The sequence below is a fragment of the Protopterus annectens genome, chromosome 14.part0, assembly GCF_019279795.1.
Source record: "Protopterus annectens isolate FY-2018-M chromosome 14.part0, PAN1.0, whole genome shotgun sequence".
Lineage (NCBI taxonomy): Eukaryota > Metazoa > Chordata > Ceratodontiformes > Protopteridae > Protopterus > Protopterus annectens.
This window is the reverse complement of record NC_056748.1, coordinates 118,879,751-118,896,862: the sequence shown is the minus strand read 5'-3', so window position 1 is coordinate 118,896,862 and position 17,112 is coordinate 118,879,751. Positions and strand designations below refer to the sequence as shown.

At 38.2% G+C, this 17,112-nt stretch overlaps 1 protein-coding gene across 1 annotated transcript in view; it reads left to right on the top strand.

Moving 5' to 3' along the window:
* Positions 1-17,112, top strand: part of LOC122788883 (hyaluronan-binding protein 2-like) — a 611,288-nt gene that overhangs the window by 67,011 nt on the left and 527,165 nt on the right. The window contains exon 2 of the mRNA XM_044055827.1: positions 2,641-2,680. Within this exon, the coding sequence (XP_043911762.1) occupies positions 2,641-2,680 (40 nt within the window). The remainder of the gene's footprint in view (positions 1-2,640; positions 2,681-17,112) is intronic.

Here is a 17,112-nt window from a genome sequence, read left to right as displayed (position 1 = left end):
TGTTTGTGGCATCAGTACTGAGTCGGCATGCAATGTATTAGTATGGGGAACACTGGAAGGGAACAAGAGAATGTCTTAAAAGCCCCATGTCCCAGTCAAACCCTTGTGCATGCAAGAGACAAAAAGCAGAGGATCAGAGGCCAGGGATGGGGAGGAGGGGTCTGTGCATAGTAGGCTACCATTGAGGTCAAGGCTTAATGTGCAGAGTGCATACATAAAGGGTTATACCAGATGGCAGCAACTGGGAAAGCAGGGAGGGTAGAGAAAATAACTAGGAAATACAGTTAATTTTGTGAACATTAGAGGGTCATCCAATTTTATCAGTAGGATAATACAAGAACAGTTAAAGTTGATGAGGAGACATTGTTCTATTGCAAGAAACAAAGCTGAAAATCAGTGATGGAGAGAATATGCTACTACCTAAAGAGAGACATGGACATCAAGGTAGAGGGAAGAAATAGGGGACTAGCAATTGTAATTTATAGAAAGCTTCAGATATCCCCAGAGACAGTGGCAAAATGTGGCATAAGTAGATGCATCATCTGGTAGGGAAGGGTGGAAGGTACACTCTGGACTATAGGAAGCATATATGCACCAAATACCAAACATGGATGAAGAAATATGTTTTTGTTAACTGGGCGCAGACAACAATAGATGGAATAGATATAACTGGGGTGGGGACTATGATGTCACCATAAAACTGGAAAAAGAGAGTCTGTATGCAAAGAAGGAAGGAGTATAACAAAAAAGATGAGACAAGAGTGAGCCAACAGAATGAAATAGAGAGGATTGCTGGACATATGGAAGGAAACGTATCCAAATTAGATGGAATATACATTCACAAGGAACATTCTGCTACAGGCAAATAGGTTAGACAGCTTCTTAGGGAAAGAAAATACAATAGAAATAATAAAAGAGATCCAAATACATGCAACACACAAATTAGGTCATGTAGCATTGAGACTTAAGGTAAGTGTAAAGGAACACAAAACAATGAAGAGAGGTACAGGTGGGCTTGCTATAAATGGAAGAAGGTAGAGGATAAAGAAACACTGCAGGGACTAACAAATGAGTCAGTACAGTACAATATGAAAGACATGGACAAACTGGAAGAACACTGATGGGGTAGGCTCAAGGTCAGTGTCAGGGGAAAACTGATGAATGCAAAAAGAAAGAAGGAAGCGCAGTTGAGGAGCTGGAGATATAGTTACAGGTAGAAGAGAAGGAAGCTGGATGAAATGAAAGCAGTAGGGAAGCACTATGGATCAGAAATAAATGTAAATGAAAATGGAATTGGAGACCAAACATTATGAAGCAAGAAAATCAACAGTAGTAGTGGAGTGACAACTACTGGATTGTGGGAGAGGCACGGGGGAATCAGCTAGCCAAGAGAAACAATAATTCACACTCAGAGAAAGAGAGGATAAGGAGAGGAGATGGAGAATATTTAGAAAATTATTTAGAAAAAGACAACCTAATCAAGGAACAACTTAAGGAGTATTACAGGGTTATTTATAAACAACAGGAAGGGACAGAAGTCTCAAAATGGAACATGGGAAAGAATTTAGATGGGTATATGTTGGAGGACAAACAAAGAGACAAGCTGAATACAGAGGTGACAAGGATTGAGACAAGGAAAGTTGTATACAAGATGAAACAGAGGAAGATAGGGGGCCAGATGGATTTCCTCTAGAGTTCCACAAATGGGGTGGGTAGGAAATGGGGAAGGTCCCAGAGGAGGAATACAGAAGAACACAGGACTTGGACAAAACATGTAAAGTATGAGGGGACACAGGATAACCCCTCAAGGGGAAGGAGGAAAGGAAGGAAGTAGGACATTTTAGGCCTATCCCTTTGATTATGGTAGATATCATGATTTTGGCAAAGGTATTGTCAGGATGACTGGATGAATTATACCAAAAATAATAAAAGCAGGGCTAAATAACCTCATGAAGGGAAGGAAGGAAGGAAGGCAGAAAAAAACTGGTGAAATCTGCTGGAATTTATACACATGAAGAAAAGAATCAGGAAGGGAAATATGGGATTGTGCTCCTTGACCTGCAATATGCCTTTGATTTGGTGAGGTGAGAATTTCTATAGAGGACTTTGCAGAAAAGCCTGGTAGGAAAATGTTCATATGATGGATACAGGCCATATGTCAAGAGCCAGAAACTGAAATGCTCATAAATAAAGGATTATCTGAGGAGACAAGGACAGAGATGGGGACCAGAAAAGGGAGTCCACTATCCCCAGACCTGTTCACACTTGTGATCAAGGAGCTGGCAGTGGAAGTTGCATACAATTCAACAATGTTTGAAAAGAAGGAGCAGATAAAATCTAAGTTTGTTTTACATGCAGATGGTTCCTTCCTAAAGTGTTATGCAAAATAGTGTAGAAAGTAACTACTGAAAAATAATTCCTGCTGGAAAGATTAAAGCTAAAACAGATCCTGGAGCTACCCTATTCACCTGGATATGAAATGTTTGATAAATAAATAACTCACATTGCAGTAATCAATAATTCTGTAATTGTCCAAGAGCAGGAAAAAAGTTCCACATTGGACATTACTACATAGAAGTGTAACAATGTGTTTGCAAATTTGTATAGAACTTCAATCTAATTGTTTGTTTTTCTTTTCAGCTGGATACCCATAACACTTCAGATTACAGTATAGATATCGGTATGTATTTGCATAGGTAGTAAGTGCAATTATTTTTATTAATTTTTAAAAATGGTCTTTCTAGTATGACATTTGCAGTCATTTTAAAAGCATATTTAACCTGCTTTATTCTAATTTATTCTTGACTAAAAAGTATCTGATGCAACAGAACTAGAAAAAAATGCAGTGACGTATTGCTATGAGAATAAGTTGTTCATATATACATGAAATGCATTTATAATTGTTTTCATAGTTAAGATAATTAAGACATTAGACTTGTTATATATGTGCTGAACTACTGTTCTTCATTATATGTCACATTCCATCTCCAAAAATAAAACACAACATTTAAACCTTTGAATTGCAATCACTTTGCCAGATTTTAATACTGATCAAATGCCAATTGATTTCTTAGCTGCACTTTCAACACATCTACCCATTTTGAAAGAATATTTCCAATAGCATTATTCAAATTCATTTTTACAGACCAGCTAACTTCAGCATTTCATTATTATATTACAATGTGTATCAATGATTTCAGATGCATAGCTAGTTTATTTTGCAGTTCTGTATTATTTTTATCCTCTCAGTTATGAACTTACATAATATCTATGCATCAGTCTAGTTAAACTATCATTTCAGTATAATAGAAATCTTGTTTTGTTGTGTCCTGCTATTAAGATATGACACATATCCACATGATTAACCAAGTGGCTCAATGTCCTCCCAAGCCATTGAGAATGCTTAATGCTCATCTAGTCATAACTGTTCAAGTAAATCTGATCATAAATGGTCTCACTTGACTCGATACATGCCATTTTAAAGTAGAAGAACTGTTGTGACAAGCAAAATGGTGGCAGGATGACTGTCAAAACTGTTGGTGTTTCTGTGTTGTTAGTCCTCATGCTTGTGCTTGTCCAGTACTTATGTTATGCCATTATGCCTTTGCCAACCTTCAATGTTGTCTTGTTTGTATGATCTCCTTTCATCTTCCCTGGAGTTTTTGAGCCTTTGGAGTATCCATTGTTTTAATAAGTATTCCTTTGTGCGGCTGCTGATCACTGGGCATTCTGCTCAAATGGGACCACTGTTCTGCCATCTGGGAATGTTGGAGTTTCTTTTGTCCACAGTACTCATTATCCTTGGAGATAGGAGTCTATGTTTACCAATCAAATAGCACATTCCTCGAACAGCCATTCATAGTAAGCATATCATCAAAAGGCCATATGATTGCAAAAATATCATTGAACGGTCATAGTTGGCCAACATAAAAATGGCAAAATGATGTATCCAAGGCTCAACAGGAACAAAAAATTCAAAATGACCAACTTGGTTAACTTTTCATATGATCAACAGAGGTCTTAGAAACCAATAGTTCTTAATAGATTTTTTAGACATAAAAAGAATTTTTTAAGACTGTTTTTAAGTTTTTAAAGCTTGTTTGTAGCTTTATAAAACAGTCATACATGCTTTATTATGAGTTGTAATTTAAACACATGTTTTTACATTATTTAGTACAATTTTGTGGGTTATTAGACATTGTATAATTGCATTGAATGAATGAATTGCTGTTGGCACTTTAACATCTGATTTGCATATTTTATTAGTTGCTATTCTAGTCACATGATTTGGGCTAGAAAGTACTTAAGCCTTGAATTTTTAATCATGGTTCATCTTGAAAAAGCCTGGTATGCCTCCAGGCAAAAGCGCTTGATGTGGAATTTTTTATCATTTCATTAAAACAGAGTTTTATTTAAGTCATTTTGAATATTTTGTTCCTGTTGAGCCTTTGGATGCATCATTTTGTTCTTGGTCTGGTTCCAACATAAAAATAGCACAAAGTAAATACTTATCAGCAACTTAGAAATAAGGAAATCCTGCCTTTCCCCAGTGTAGTGCAATGTCTGAGTTTGTATATATCATTAGTGTGGTTGGGGTGGGGGAGCAGTCCCCCACATGAGGAGGATTTGATGAAAATGCTAATTATATGTACCAGCTCCAAGATCACACTACAGTGGAGAAAGGGCAGCCTTTATTATCCTTATGCTACCAGTAAGTACATACTTCATGCTGTTTTGTTTATGTTGGCCAACTATGATCATTCCATGACATTTTTTACAATCATATGACTGTTTGATGACTAGCACATTTGATGTTATATGTATGATGAATGTCTGTTTGGGGAACATGCCATTGAACTGGTAAACATAGACCTGGAGGCAGAGGACAGGGGAAGTACTGGAGAGTTCACCTGTGAAGTCACTGTTTGGATTCTGCTTTGAATCTAGTCCATTGATGACCAGAACTGTTACTAGTACTGCATCTTGTATTGTTGAAAGGGAGATTGTCAATGTATTGATGTTTGGCTGTTCCTCTTTTGGCCTCTGTCCTCAGCTTGTCTCCTTCTGAATGTGGTCAGTTGATGATGAGTTCCCACTTTAGTATTCACATCCGTACTTTTTCAATTTACAGCAGGATGACTACTTTATATCTGTCATCCGAGAGGTGTTGGCCTTTCTTATGTGACCTATGGTTGTGACTGCTGTGTCACTGCTGGCAACAATTAGCTTGGGACCATTAATTGTGAATGCTTTGTATTCATATTTTGGAACACTGGACTACTGCTTTCCCACAATTGCCACTATTTACCTTAATCTTGTAAGATTGTTAATGTTTGCTTTTTCCTGACACTATGAGTAGCACATATTTTTATTTGTATCACAAAGCATCACAGTATTATCAGGTGGCCTGCTTCTGGACATTACTCAATAGCTTGCTAATTGCAGTTTTGGCTTATATTACTTGTACTTTCATACCTGAAGCCAGTTTCATGATTATTAACCTATTGCTTGCTTATTCTTGAGGTTACTATTTCACAAGTCATAGCTTTTGTGGACTTAATTTCAAAAAAGTATTCTGCTAAGTTTTTTCTGATATTAAAGATATCTCTTTTATCACTTATTCTTTAATTTATGGTTTATATTTCTAGTTTTGTTAAGTTTGAAAATGTACTTTAACATGGTTTATTTTGGTGTTTTTCTTATTAGTTGACTACAGAGGTTTACTGTTATCTTTTTATTTTTAGAAATATGTTTTTTTATTGTAAAGAGCATTTATTGGCTTTCTACCCTTTTATTAAACCAAAATTGCCTTCAACCACTCTTTTTGTATGGTCTGATACTCTGAGCTTGGTGTAACAAAAAAAAAAAAAAACATTGGGCTGATCTCTGTCTTTCAAAGCCAATATCACCACTCTCCTCAGGTGTTAATTTTATACCTTTTATATCAGAAAGCATAATTTTAACCATAAAAGATATGTTGATAGACATTGTATGCTTAGGGTGATTTTTACATGAAATATTCATAAACTACATCTGATATCTCTGATACTGATTCTGTCCAGGCTTTATAGTTTAATGTATTTTCAGTTTGCAATAAATCTAGTATTTTGTCTGATCTAGTGCATACTAATTATCTATTTTTTTTTTGCTGAAACCTTGATAGATGCTAATTCTGACCCATTTCTTTTGGCATTCATTTCTTCTACATTTTCAGTTTCTATCAATTATGTCTGACATTGATGGCAGTGGTGTGGCTATTATCACTGTACAGTCAGCTCTTTTAGCCATACTAAAACAAGATTCACAAACATGTTTGAGTTTGCCGTAGGAATGAGACCTTCATATTTATCACCCCTCTAGCAATAATAGTTTTTTTTTTGCAGGAATTTGCAGATTTGTTTTTACCCATGCCTTAAATTACCCAAGCTGGTTAGTCATGAGTGATTTTAATATTAGAATAAATAATGTTTCTGTAGATTTTGTTCCGATGTTTCTTTGTATTATGAATGTTTTTTTTTGTTTGTAAAAGGAAATTATTTTCCCTACGTATTTGCATGGCCATACCCTTGATGCTGTTTTCCAACTTGGTGTTCCTATCTTTAAGTTAACTATCAGCCCTGTAACTTCATTGAACCATTACATCATGACATTTTCTGTTAATGTATCTCATGATTATTCTCCTGATATCAGTTGCATCTCTGTTGTAACTTCAGGTGATTTCCCCTAAGAGCTTTATTTCTGATCTTCAATTAAGGATATAGATAACCTTGTTAACACCTATTACATCCTGTTACGATAGGTTCTAGATCAGGTTGCCCCTTCAAAGGATCACCCAGTCATATTGACTTGCATACAGCCAAAGTTTGATTCATTTTTAAAATTATTAAGAAGGACCAGGCCAAAAGTTTGAATGGATGTGGCAGCAAACCTCCATTGCCATAGGTAATCATGTCTCAGTTTATCACTTGGAGAACTGTCATTGAAAGTTAGTCTATCTTTCTAGACTCTTCTCTGAGGCTGCCAATTGCCATGCTACCTTATTACAAGCGGTTGGTCACCTTTTGTATCCCCTGTGTCGTGACATTTGGCAGTCTCTCCTTTCAAATGAATGTTAACTGGCTGCATGCTATTTTTCTGTCAAAATTGCTTGTGTTAGATCTTCTTTTCCCCCATTAATCGGCCATGACTTATAGCTGGTCTCTGGAAGTCTTTCTTTCAGAAAAACTAGGAAGAGTTCTCTGGTCCTGACATTGATGACCTGTATTCCCTGAATTGCATTATACGTAATACCACTTGTTCTCTTGATCCATGCATTTTCTGCATTTGTGGTGGCATCCCTAGTACTGTTGGACCATAGCTATATGGGATTTTTATCACTTCCTCTTAGGAGTGGGGTATTTCACTCTTATATAAATGAGGATCTTGTTACTTCAATCCTTAAAAAGGCTGGTTTTGATTCCAATGATCTTAACAACTATCATCCCATTTCACTCTTCCCTTTCTTGGCAAGATTCTTGAGAAAGTAGTTTACCTTCAATTAGAGCTGTATCTGGTGGTCAGGGCATTCTTGATGGGTTTATATTACATTCTTGGAAGCCAACAATGTTGAATCTGACATTGTCGACACAAGAATAGCAAAACTGCAGAACATCGAACAAGTAAACAGAAATCTCCTTAAAGGGAGATTTCCATTTACTTCAATGTAGTGTGGTCTCGGAGTTGGTATATTTAAGTAATGGGGGGTGTGGGGGGTGCAGGGGGGCTTGCTCCCCTGCCTTTTTCGTTATTTTTATTTTTTTTTCTGAACATTCGATGTTTTAACAGTTTGATCACTAAAGGTCGACCTTTAGTGATTCAAACTGTTAAATATTCAATGTTCTAATATAGACCCTCCTTGACATATTCCACTAAGTATTTATGTCTGAGCACAGATGTCAAACGGCTTTCACTAGAATTTTTAATGATCTCCTAGTTGTGAGTTAGTTATTCAGTTCTGTTTCCTCTCGATCTCTCATTTGGACTTGACTTGGAGGACCATTCTAGTCTTCAGGACTGACTGGAACATTACTGTGATTCCTCTGGAATTGTCCTTGACCTGTTTGCTTCATACTTATCAAGTCACATATAGAGGGTTGTTTTAGGTGTGAATTCTTCTTCCTCTTCTTCTTACTCTGATCCTTTGGTCTGTGGTCTACCACAGGACTCCATTTTTGGTCCCTTAACATTCATTATTTATTTGTTGCCACAAGAAAATGTTTTTTATTTGCGTGGTTTGCAATGCTACTGCTTTGCTGACAGCACATGTTTTTTTTTTCTCTTGTTTCCTCAGGATTTTATGCCGGACCTTTCTTCCCTTTCTCATGATCAGGAACATGTCCATGACTGGATGCTCAATAACACGTTTACACTCAATGCCTCTAAGACTATTGCTTTCATGACTTTTGCAACTTAGAGGGACTCTTCTTTTCCTGATTTGTCCTGTTACTTTTATCAGGGTGACAAACTTGCAATTGTGTCTAACATGTATGATCTTGGCATGATTGTTTACAACAGAGAAACACTCAAGGACCAGATTTCAGCTGTGAACAAATCATCTTATTTACACCCATGGAACGTCACCCTTATCTAGCATGTTATCCCTCCCAGTGACCTCCCTACTGAGATGTATGCTTTCACATTTAGACCAATTATTTACCACAGTTCTGAAGAATTTGCTTTGTCTTTCAGTAAGGCCGTGGATCCTCTGTAAGATCCTTGTTAGGATCTATCTGGCACTTCATAATCTTGGCCAGCCTCACCTGTCTGATGTCTTTCATAGGTAGAATCCAAGTCACCCAGACCATTCTGACATACACAAGCCCTTCTAGTATTTCCATTCTATAGTCAGTGCTTAAAGCAGCTGGTTAGCTTGATGTAGCAAAGATCTCTCTGCCCAAAAATAATCCCTTCTTACAAAAAATTTCTGAATGGCATGTTGAATGATGCAAGTACTGTTCCAATTTGTCCACCAAGAGGGTCTTCTTCTCTTTTGACTGTTCCCATTAGGGGTCACACGAGCAGATCATCCTTTTCCATTTCTTCCTGTCCTCTGCATCATGCTCTGTCACACCAACCGCCTGCATGTCCTCTCACCACATCCGTAAACCTTATCTTAGGCCTTCCTCTTTTCCTCTTACCTGGCAGCTCTATCCTTAGCATCCTTTTCCCAATATACCCAGCATCCCTCCTCAGCACATGTCCAGACCAATGCAATCTTGCCTCTCTGACTTTGTCTCCAAATTGTCCAACCTGAGCTGACCCTCTAATATACTGATTCCTAATCCTGTCCATCCTCATTACACCCAGTGCAAATCTTAACATCTTTAACTCTGACACATCCTGCTCTGACTCTTGCCTTTTTGTCAATGCCACCATCAGCAACCCATTTAACAAAGCTGGTCTCACTACCCTCTTGTAGACCTTCCGTTTCACTCTTACTGGTACCCGTCTGTTACAAATCACTCCTGAGGCTCTTCTCTACCCACTCCACCCTGCCTGTATTCTCTTCTTCATCTCTCTTACACACTCATCATTCTTCTACCAAGATAAATAAATTTACGCTAATGATATATTCTCTTATTGCCAATCAATAATGTGTGATTCCATGAGAGAACAGAAGATCAACATTTTGAAACTTTGAAAACGAAACAAAAAATATTTTTTTTTTACATTTTTTCAGGGAGGCAAGTACTCCTGCAGCCCATACCCCCTGCTAAATAAATATACCAACTCTGAGACTGCACTACAGTGAGGAAAATTGTAAATATCCCATTCTGTACTGTACGGTGATCTCCATTCAAAACCTTCAAAATTTCAAAACTTCAGTCTTCTGGTCTCGGCCATTTGAAGTTCAAATTTTTAAAACTTTGAGCTTCTGAAGTAGATCTGATGCCAATTGTTGAGATCACACTCTCTTAGGGATTTCCTCTTTCGTTCAGATAGTGTCATCTCAAATAGTTGGCATATATGAGAAATAGGTCCTTTACAGGAGGACTTGACCCCCCCCCCCCCACCCTACAAAAAATGTATTCATGAGTGCTTTACTTGGTTGAATGTGCCTTGTGTACAACTGTTCCCATTGTTCTGCTTCTTCATTAGGAAGTTACATTGCATTCTTTGTCCTTCCTTCATCAGAGTAAAGAGCTCAAGCTAATATTATAGCTTATTTAACCCAAGAAACATTGCATAAGCCTAAGATGGGATGAATTTGTTTATTTTAGTATTAATCCAAATATGTGAAATTGTGTGTAGTAAGCATTTATGACATTCTTTTAGACTATACTCATCAAATAAGGATCATCCACAATGCAATGCAGAAGAAATTGGTCAGGGACAGTAAAGAGTATTCACTTGTAATACTAGTCAACTGTCTGTAGGATCATAGGAGGTTACTAGGCTAATGACTCTAAGGCCCATGCAAGCCTAGCCAAGAGTTCATCCCCAAAAACGAAACCTCAGTCAGCACCTGTCGCCTCTGTCAATGAAGGACACAGGTGGAATCCCTGGGGCAAATTTACTGCACTACACTAGCTCAGGATCAAAAGGTCTAATTAAAGATGGATTCAAAATGAAGACGAACAAATAGTGATTTAACCAAAAATCTGTCCCAGCTCCACATACTTCAGTTGTAGTGAATGAACTGTTCTGTACACCACAAAGTTAATGAACAGCACAAACTAAAATTGGTGCATAACTCATGAGGATTTAACTCATGACTGACTCATCTGTTAAAAACAGCCAAAACAAACAAGTTTGGGTGAGGTAAAAGTGAGATACTGTGGATATCAGTGGATTCTTGTAGGAATTTCTGCACAATAATTTGTAGATGGAAAATTAGAAGGAACATATAGTTTATTTCTGTTACATTCATTTTTGGAAAGTAATTTTATTCCCACTCACATTCTGGGTATCAAACTACAATTATTTAAATTAAATAGCTAGTCCCTCAAGATTTTAAGAACTATGGTGTTGTGAAACAAAGCACCTGAAGGAAAAAAATGAAATTGGGTAAAGTTCAGTATTAATGTCCAGCCTTGTCTGTATTATAAAAGTGAGGACATGCTTAGGCAAAACAAAAAAAAAAATGATGCTCACCTTGCTAAAATCAGAAATAATGCTCACCTTGTTAAGAACTGATCCGCACATTTGTATATATTATTCTATATGATGCCAGTAGGTCAGAGGCCCTAGTTATTGACACATGTTGACAAACTCTAGGCATCTCATAAAGGTATGATTATTGATTATCCTTGACAGACTTCACCCCCAGGGCAGAGACAGGCCACTGCAAGAGGGATGAAGGCATCCATCTTACAGTGTCCCCGGTTATTTGCATATTGGTAATCCGCACCTTATGCCACACATAAAAGGACCCTTAATAATATTAATGAAATTAACCAATGCTCAGTAACTAAAAGACAAAAGGGGCTATAGCAGAGAATAAACATCTATAATAATTAAATAAAAATATACATTTTGTATTATAGCAGCTTGATAAAAAAGGTGGTAAACCAAAATGCAAAATCAATTTCTAGAAAACAACAGTAAAGATGAGATATGCAGATGAATTTAAAACGTAGTCAGTAACAACGCTCCTGTTTTGCAGTGGGTTTATAGATTAGTACTAGGCTAATAGCCCTTGTGGACCATTTTAAAACCTAGCCAATTAACCCATGTGAGAATCAAACCCTGCACCTTGCGTCTGTAAGACCAAATATCATAACCGTTATACTAACTTCCCTGCTTAACTAAATGCTGCTTATTTTGATGACCTTAAGGTGATCAGGAAATGAAGCTGGACACATATGTCAAGACTGGAAAGATCTCTCAGCAACATATTTCCTTCAAACAGGAGAAAAAATAAATAAAAAACCACTGGAGCTCAGAATAATATCACTGTCAGCGCAGTCCACAGTAGTAAGCCAGGAGAAAAATAGTACATCAGCACTTTTAACGTACATGGAATTTATAGGGAAATTCGGAATTATAGCCGGAATGCACATAGATCCCTTGTGCTGCAGCTAGAGCAGTCCAATAAGCATTAACACAAAAAAATGCAAAATGTTTGATGACAAATTATTGTCCCCAAGAATGCCTCAAATGCTGATAGAAATAGAGAATGGGAACAGATTGTCTCCTTGCTATCATCTCTGTTGAATCTGTATTCATTACACCTCAGGTACTAAATTGCATTAAGTATAATTTGGGATGTTTAGCAATTTCGTCTTTGGGGGTCCCCAGTTTTTTACTTTCATTGCTAGGAAATGAGGGTGATGGAATATTATTATTATTTTTTTTTTTATTTGGTAAAATGTTTGCAGCTTGGTCTGAACACCATTCACAGCCCGGGTTAGGAGCAAAGAAATAAAGAAATGTACACAGCAGTTGTTTAAAATTATGCCCAAGACAGGTTATTGTTTTAAACAGCCACAGAAATTAACAGTAATTTCTAGAGAAAGTATGATAGAGTAAGATTGGCTATTTTTTCCCATTTCTTAATTGCTGTTACAGATTGACGGCAGATTTTTCTACAGCAGAATAGTGCAGATTGGAAATGGAATCAACTATTCTTCTCCATGCTACTAGCCATTTCTCAATGGCTGTGTAATTGTTAAATTAGTTTATTTAGGTAGGGGACGTCTTTACAGGTGGTCAAGATAAAATTCCTCAAATGTCAATTGCCCAAAGCATAAGATTCTGAGGAACATAATGTTAATTGCTGTTTTCCACAGAAAATTAATGCTGTTGTGATTTCTAAGCATGAACCGCAGTGATTCCCTTTGGGAGATTTCGCCCTTCTTAAACTTGGTACAAAAGTGGAGGTGGTATATACATGTTTGGGGTGTTGCTTACTTTACCCACATTAAGGGCTGTAGAAAACTTGCCCATTACATTAAAAAAAATCTTGACACTAAAATTTTATTTTTACTTTTATTCACATTTATTTTTCTATGGTGTTACATTTCTTAGTGTACTGTTATTGTTTTTAGAAGCTGAATAAACATAAAGGTTTGGAAATCAAAACCATCAAGTTTACTGTTTTCTTAAAGTTTATATTGTGAAATTTAGTCCCCGGGATTCAGCAAGCAGCAATGCAGGAATAAGTTATTCCTGCACGGCAGGGACCGTTCCTGTTCAGCACAACAGCACACCATGCATATTTATGAAGGCGTGCTGCCATGCTCTAAAATGGACATGGTTCTGTGTGCAAGTGCAGGGGCTGTGTCTGAAAGCAGAGCTCTCAAAATACACATGCCTCTTGAAATCCAGAATTGCTTTTCGGCAATTTAAAATGAGCAAGCATGCTCGTAACACCCCTAACCCATCAGGATAACAAATCTGGTCAAAAGAATAAGGGACAATCGTCCCTACCAAGCCAAAGGTTATTAGGATAACACAGATAGCATAAGCACATAGCGCACACCTCACAACCTATCAGAGTAAGGAATGTGGACAAAGCCAAAAGGGACAATTATCCCACAAAACAGAAAGTTGATAAAATAACAAGTTCAGCATTAGCAGGGATATTCTCAAGGGTACAGATAAAATAACACAACAAAAATTCTTTTTTTTTATAAATGCAATAAAGTTTAAGCATAGCTGCGGGGGTGTGCCCATTGCTTAGCTACGCTTAGTCCAGCTTAAACAGCACAAGAAGTTAAATAGCAAGAGACATCCAACATAAGCAATACTGCAATAGTGTAGTGGTTAGAGTGTACACTTTATAAGCAGTCAATCCCCACTGTAACCAGTTTGCATTTTACATGTGAAAGCAGTACATAAACATTTTTTTTATGATTAGCTACTAAATAACATATATTTGTTAACTGGAGTACTGCATTAGGTCCAGATGTGAGGTGTCAGTTTAAAAAAATTATTAAACCCCCATATGAACACAAGTGCCCCATGCAGTATAGTCACACATGAATAAATTTAATGAAATCACATTGGGGGATGTCAGGGACAACAAACAAATTTATAATATGTAATGAATGATGAATCAATCCCATACAGCAGATAGTCTATAAAATGAAAAATAAGCAATCCTAAGCATTACATAGCTCTGCTTACCAGGTGTAAGCATTGTGTAAATATGACTGCTAAGTAATGAGTAGCCCAGCTAAGTGGATTTGCCCATCAGTAAGCAGTGCTGAACTTGTCCCTTTAAGCACTGCCAACCTTAGCTAAGCAGGTTTGCCCGTAGCTTAGCTTAGCTCAGCATATTCAAAACCGTCCAATCACAGCAAAGGGTGGGAAATTTGGCTGTATTTAAACCCCGCAGGTGAGAATACAGCTCATAACTGGTTGCAGCTTCCCACTGTAGACATTATGGCAGTAGTTGGTGAGAGCATGTGCTTCCATGCGCAGTGCTGCGGCATACAGGAGTCCAAGGTCATGGTAGGATTCCTGATACATAACCATGATGAGAGACTGCTGCAGGGCCAGTACCAAGGCTCCCAATACAAAGCAGAAGCCTGGGACCATCTCGCTGATGATCTCACCAGTGTCACTGGTATCCCACGGACTGGTGAGCAGGTCCGGCACCACTATGCAGACTTGAAACAGAGAAAGAGGGAGCTCTTGGGTGAGTGGTTCCAAGAAGCAAGGCAGAGGGGTGATATCCCAGCAGTGTGTAAGTACTCATACTAATAACTGTTTACTAATGTCCATCCTGCATATTTGATGGATAGGTATGCCTAGATATTTCACTATTTCCCTTTCAGTTGCAGCTGAGTGGGCTGTGAATCAGAAAGACCATGCTAGTAGGCTGCAAAGGCTGCATCGTGAGGCAGTATAAAAACTGTGTATGTGCTGTACTGAATAAACCAGACAATATGACAGTAATAGTCCCATATAAGTCATATTTAAATAAAACTGTAACTGCCTGGCAATAAAGCTCTAAATCCTGGACTGGTTGTGTTTACTCTGGTATTGTATGGCATTTATTGTTGCATTCTCTGACTAGTAATGTTGTGTTAACCACTGTTACCCACACTGTGCTACATAAAAAAATGTCTAGGAATGTCTGTATATGACTGTTGTAAGTACAAGATCAGTTTGTACAACCAAGAGAGACTTAGACAGAAAACACTGAAAAGATAGACAGCAATATCCAAATAGCACACTCTGCTGAAACTCAAAATTGATGTATTTTTAGCAGACACAGCCATGGTTCGAATCCTGGGAGTGGTAGTAAGCCATATGCATAATCATACCTCTCAACTGTACACATTATTTCAGAATGTCCAGATAATTGGTTCATATTTTCTGTCTGTTCCTCGGTTCCCCTGGCAAATCAGTGGGATTATCTCAGAATTGTAGTCACTAAATAATGACATACATTTGATTTTCAGACTTCATAACCTTCAGAAAATGTATATTAAAACAGATCCTGTCACTCTAGCAACTCTCCAAGTTTATGAGAGCAGTATTCAAAATATGTCCCTATTTGTACCCCATGTTGTCAAGCTTTGTCCAGAGTGTGTGCATAAAGAGATTGAGAGGTATGTGCATAATATTAACTCAGAATCTGGGAATATGTGTAGAAACAGTCAGGTAGTGTTAATAAACATTCCCTCCGCAGGTCTACCAGGTAAGAGATGTAAAATTTAGCTATAAGACAGTTGAAGTATACACTGTGTACAAACATAACACTGCCCAAACCAAGGGCACAGGGTATTGTAATAATACCTGTACATTATTGATTAGAACAATAATCATTAAACTTGTGAGTACTACAAGGATATATAAGTTTGAAAACTGACATCTCTTTCTCCCCCATACCATATCTGCAACAAAAATCTAAATACAAAAATCAAAGGGTATGTTTACACCAAACCTACTGTTGGGACAAATGTCCTATTGTTCAATAAATATTGAAATGTCTTTCTATCAATGTTCCATGTTGAAATACTAAAATTGGTGGCCTGTTGCTATCAGTGTAACTTTCATGCCATTGTAATGGCCACTGCGGTTCCATATATGCATGTGTTCTGTTTGCTATGCAGCTGTTTCAAATCTGTTGTTTTGGGTTAATGGGAATATCTATGCATGCTGTTATAAGTAATCCTGGATTGTGTTGACTATTACTAACCCACATATATTTTAAAACTGCAACACCATAGCACATTTGGGAAGGCCCGTCCCAGCAAACCCACCTCTCCCACCTCATCTGGCCATGGCAGCGGGCTCCAGCACGTCTGGGATCCATCCCAGGACCTTCTCATCTGCTGGTCCTGCACCACCTTTAGGTGGAACTGCCTCAGGGGATGGGGCTCATCCCCCCCCCCCGGAGCAGGCACAAACAGGATCCTGTCACCTGAAGTTAGGTCCAGGGATTGGTGAGGAGCAAGCTCCAAAGGGAGTTTGGAGATATGCTACGTCAGCTTGAGGGCCGCATGGTGCATTTAGAGGGTCAGCCTGCCCCTCCTGCTCAGCCTCCAGCACAGCCATCTTTGGGGCTGTGAAGGTGCAGTGGTGACTGCCATGGTGGGGACCTCATCCCACTGTTTCCATTTGGGGGCTCATGGGCTTCTGATTTCCAAACACCCCTCCCTGTCCAAGGTGTTTACCCCCTCACATGTGTCATATACCACCCCTGTATGCTGTCTTGTCTGTAATGTCTGTCTTACTACCCAACCTACCTCCCCAAATATACCTATTATCCTTCCCCAACATCCCACTCTCACCTTAAAAAAAAAAAAAGCAATCTGTTCCACAAAAAAAAAAAAAATTCACCCCATACATAGCTGTCCATTTTGCACACATGTCCAATTGGACATATGTAATCTGGTCTAATTGGCTTCACAACACATTATTGTTGTCCTCACCTCTCTCTCAGGGGCTTGAGTGTCCAAATTGTTTGTGTCTTTCGGCTTTTCCCGGTTAGGTGTCACCACAGCGGAACTCCGGTCTGCTAATGATTGGCAGTAGATTTTACGTAACGAGTTGCCATCCCTGACCACAACCTTCAACGAAGGTACGCCCATTCATGTAGTCTCCATACAGAAGACGCTCTAGCTGAGAATAGAACAGGACAACGTCATACTGTGAGGTGACAACGCTACCGCAGCA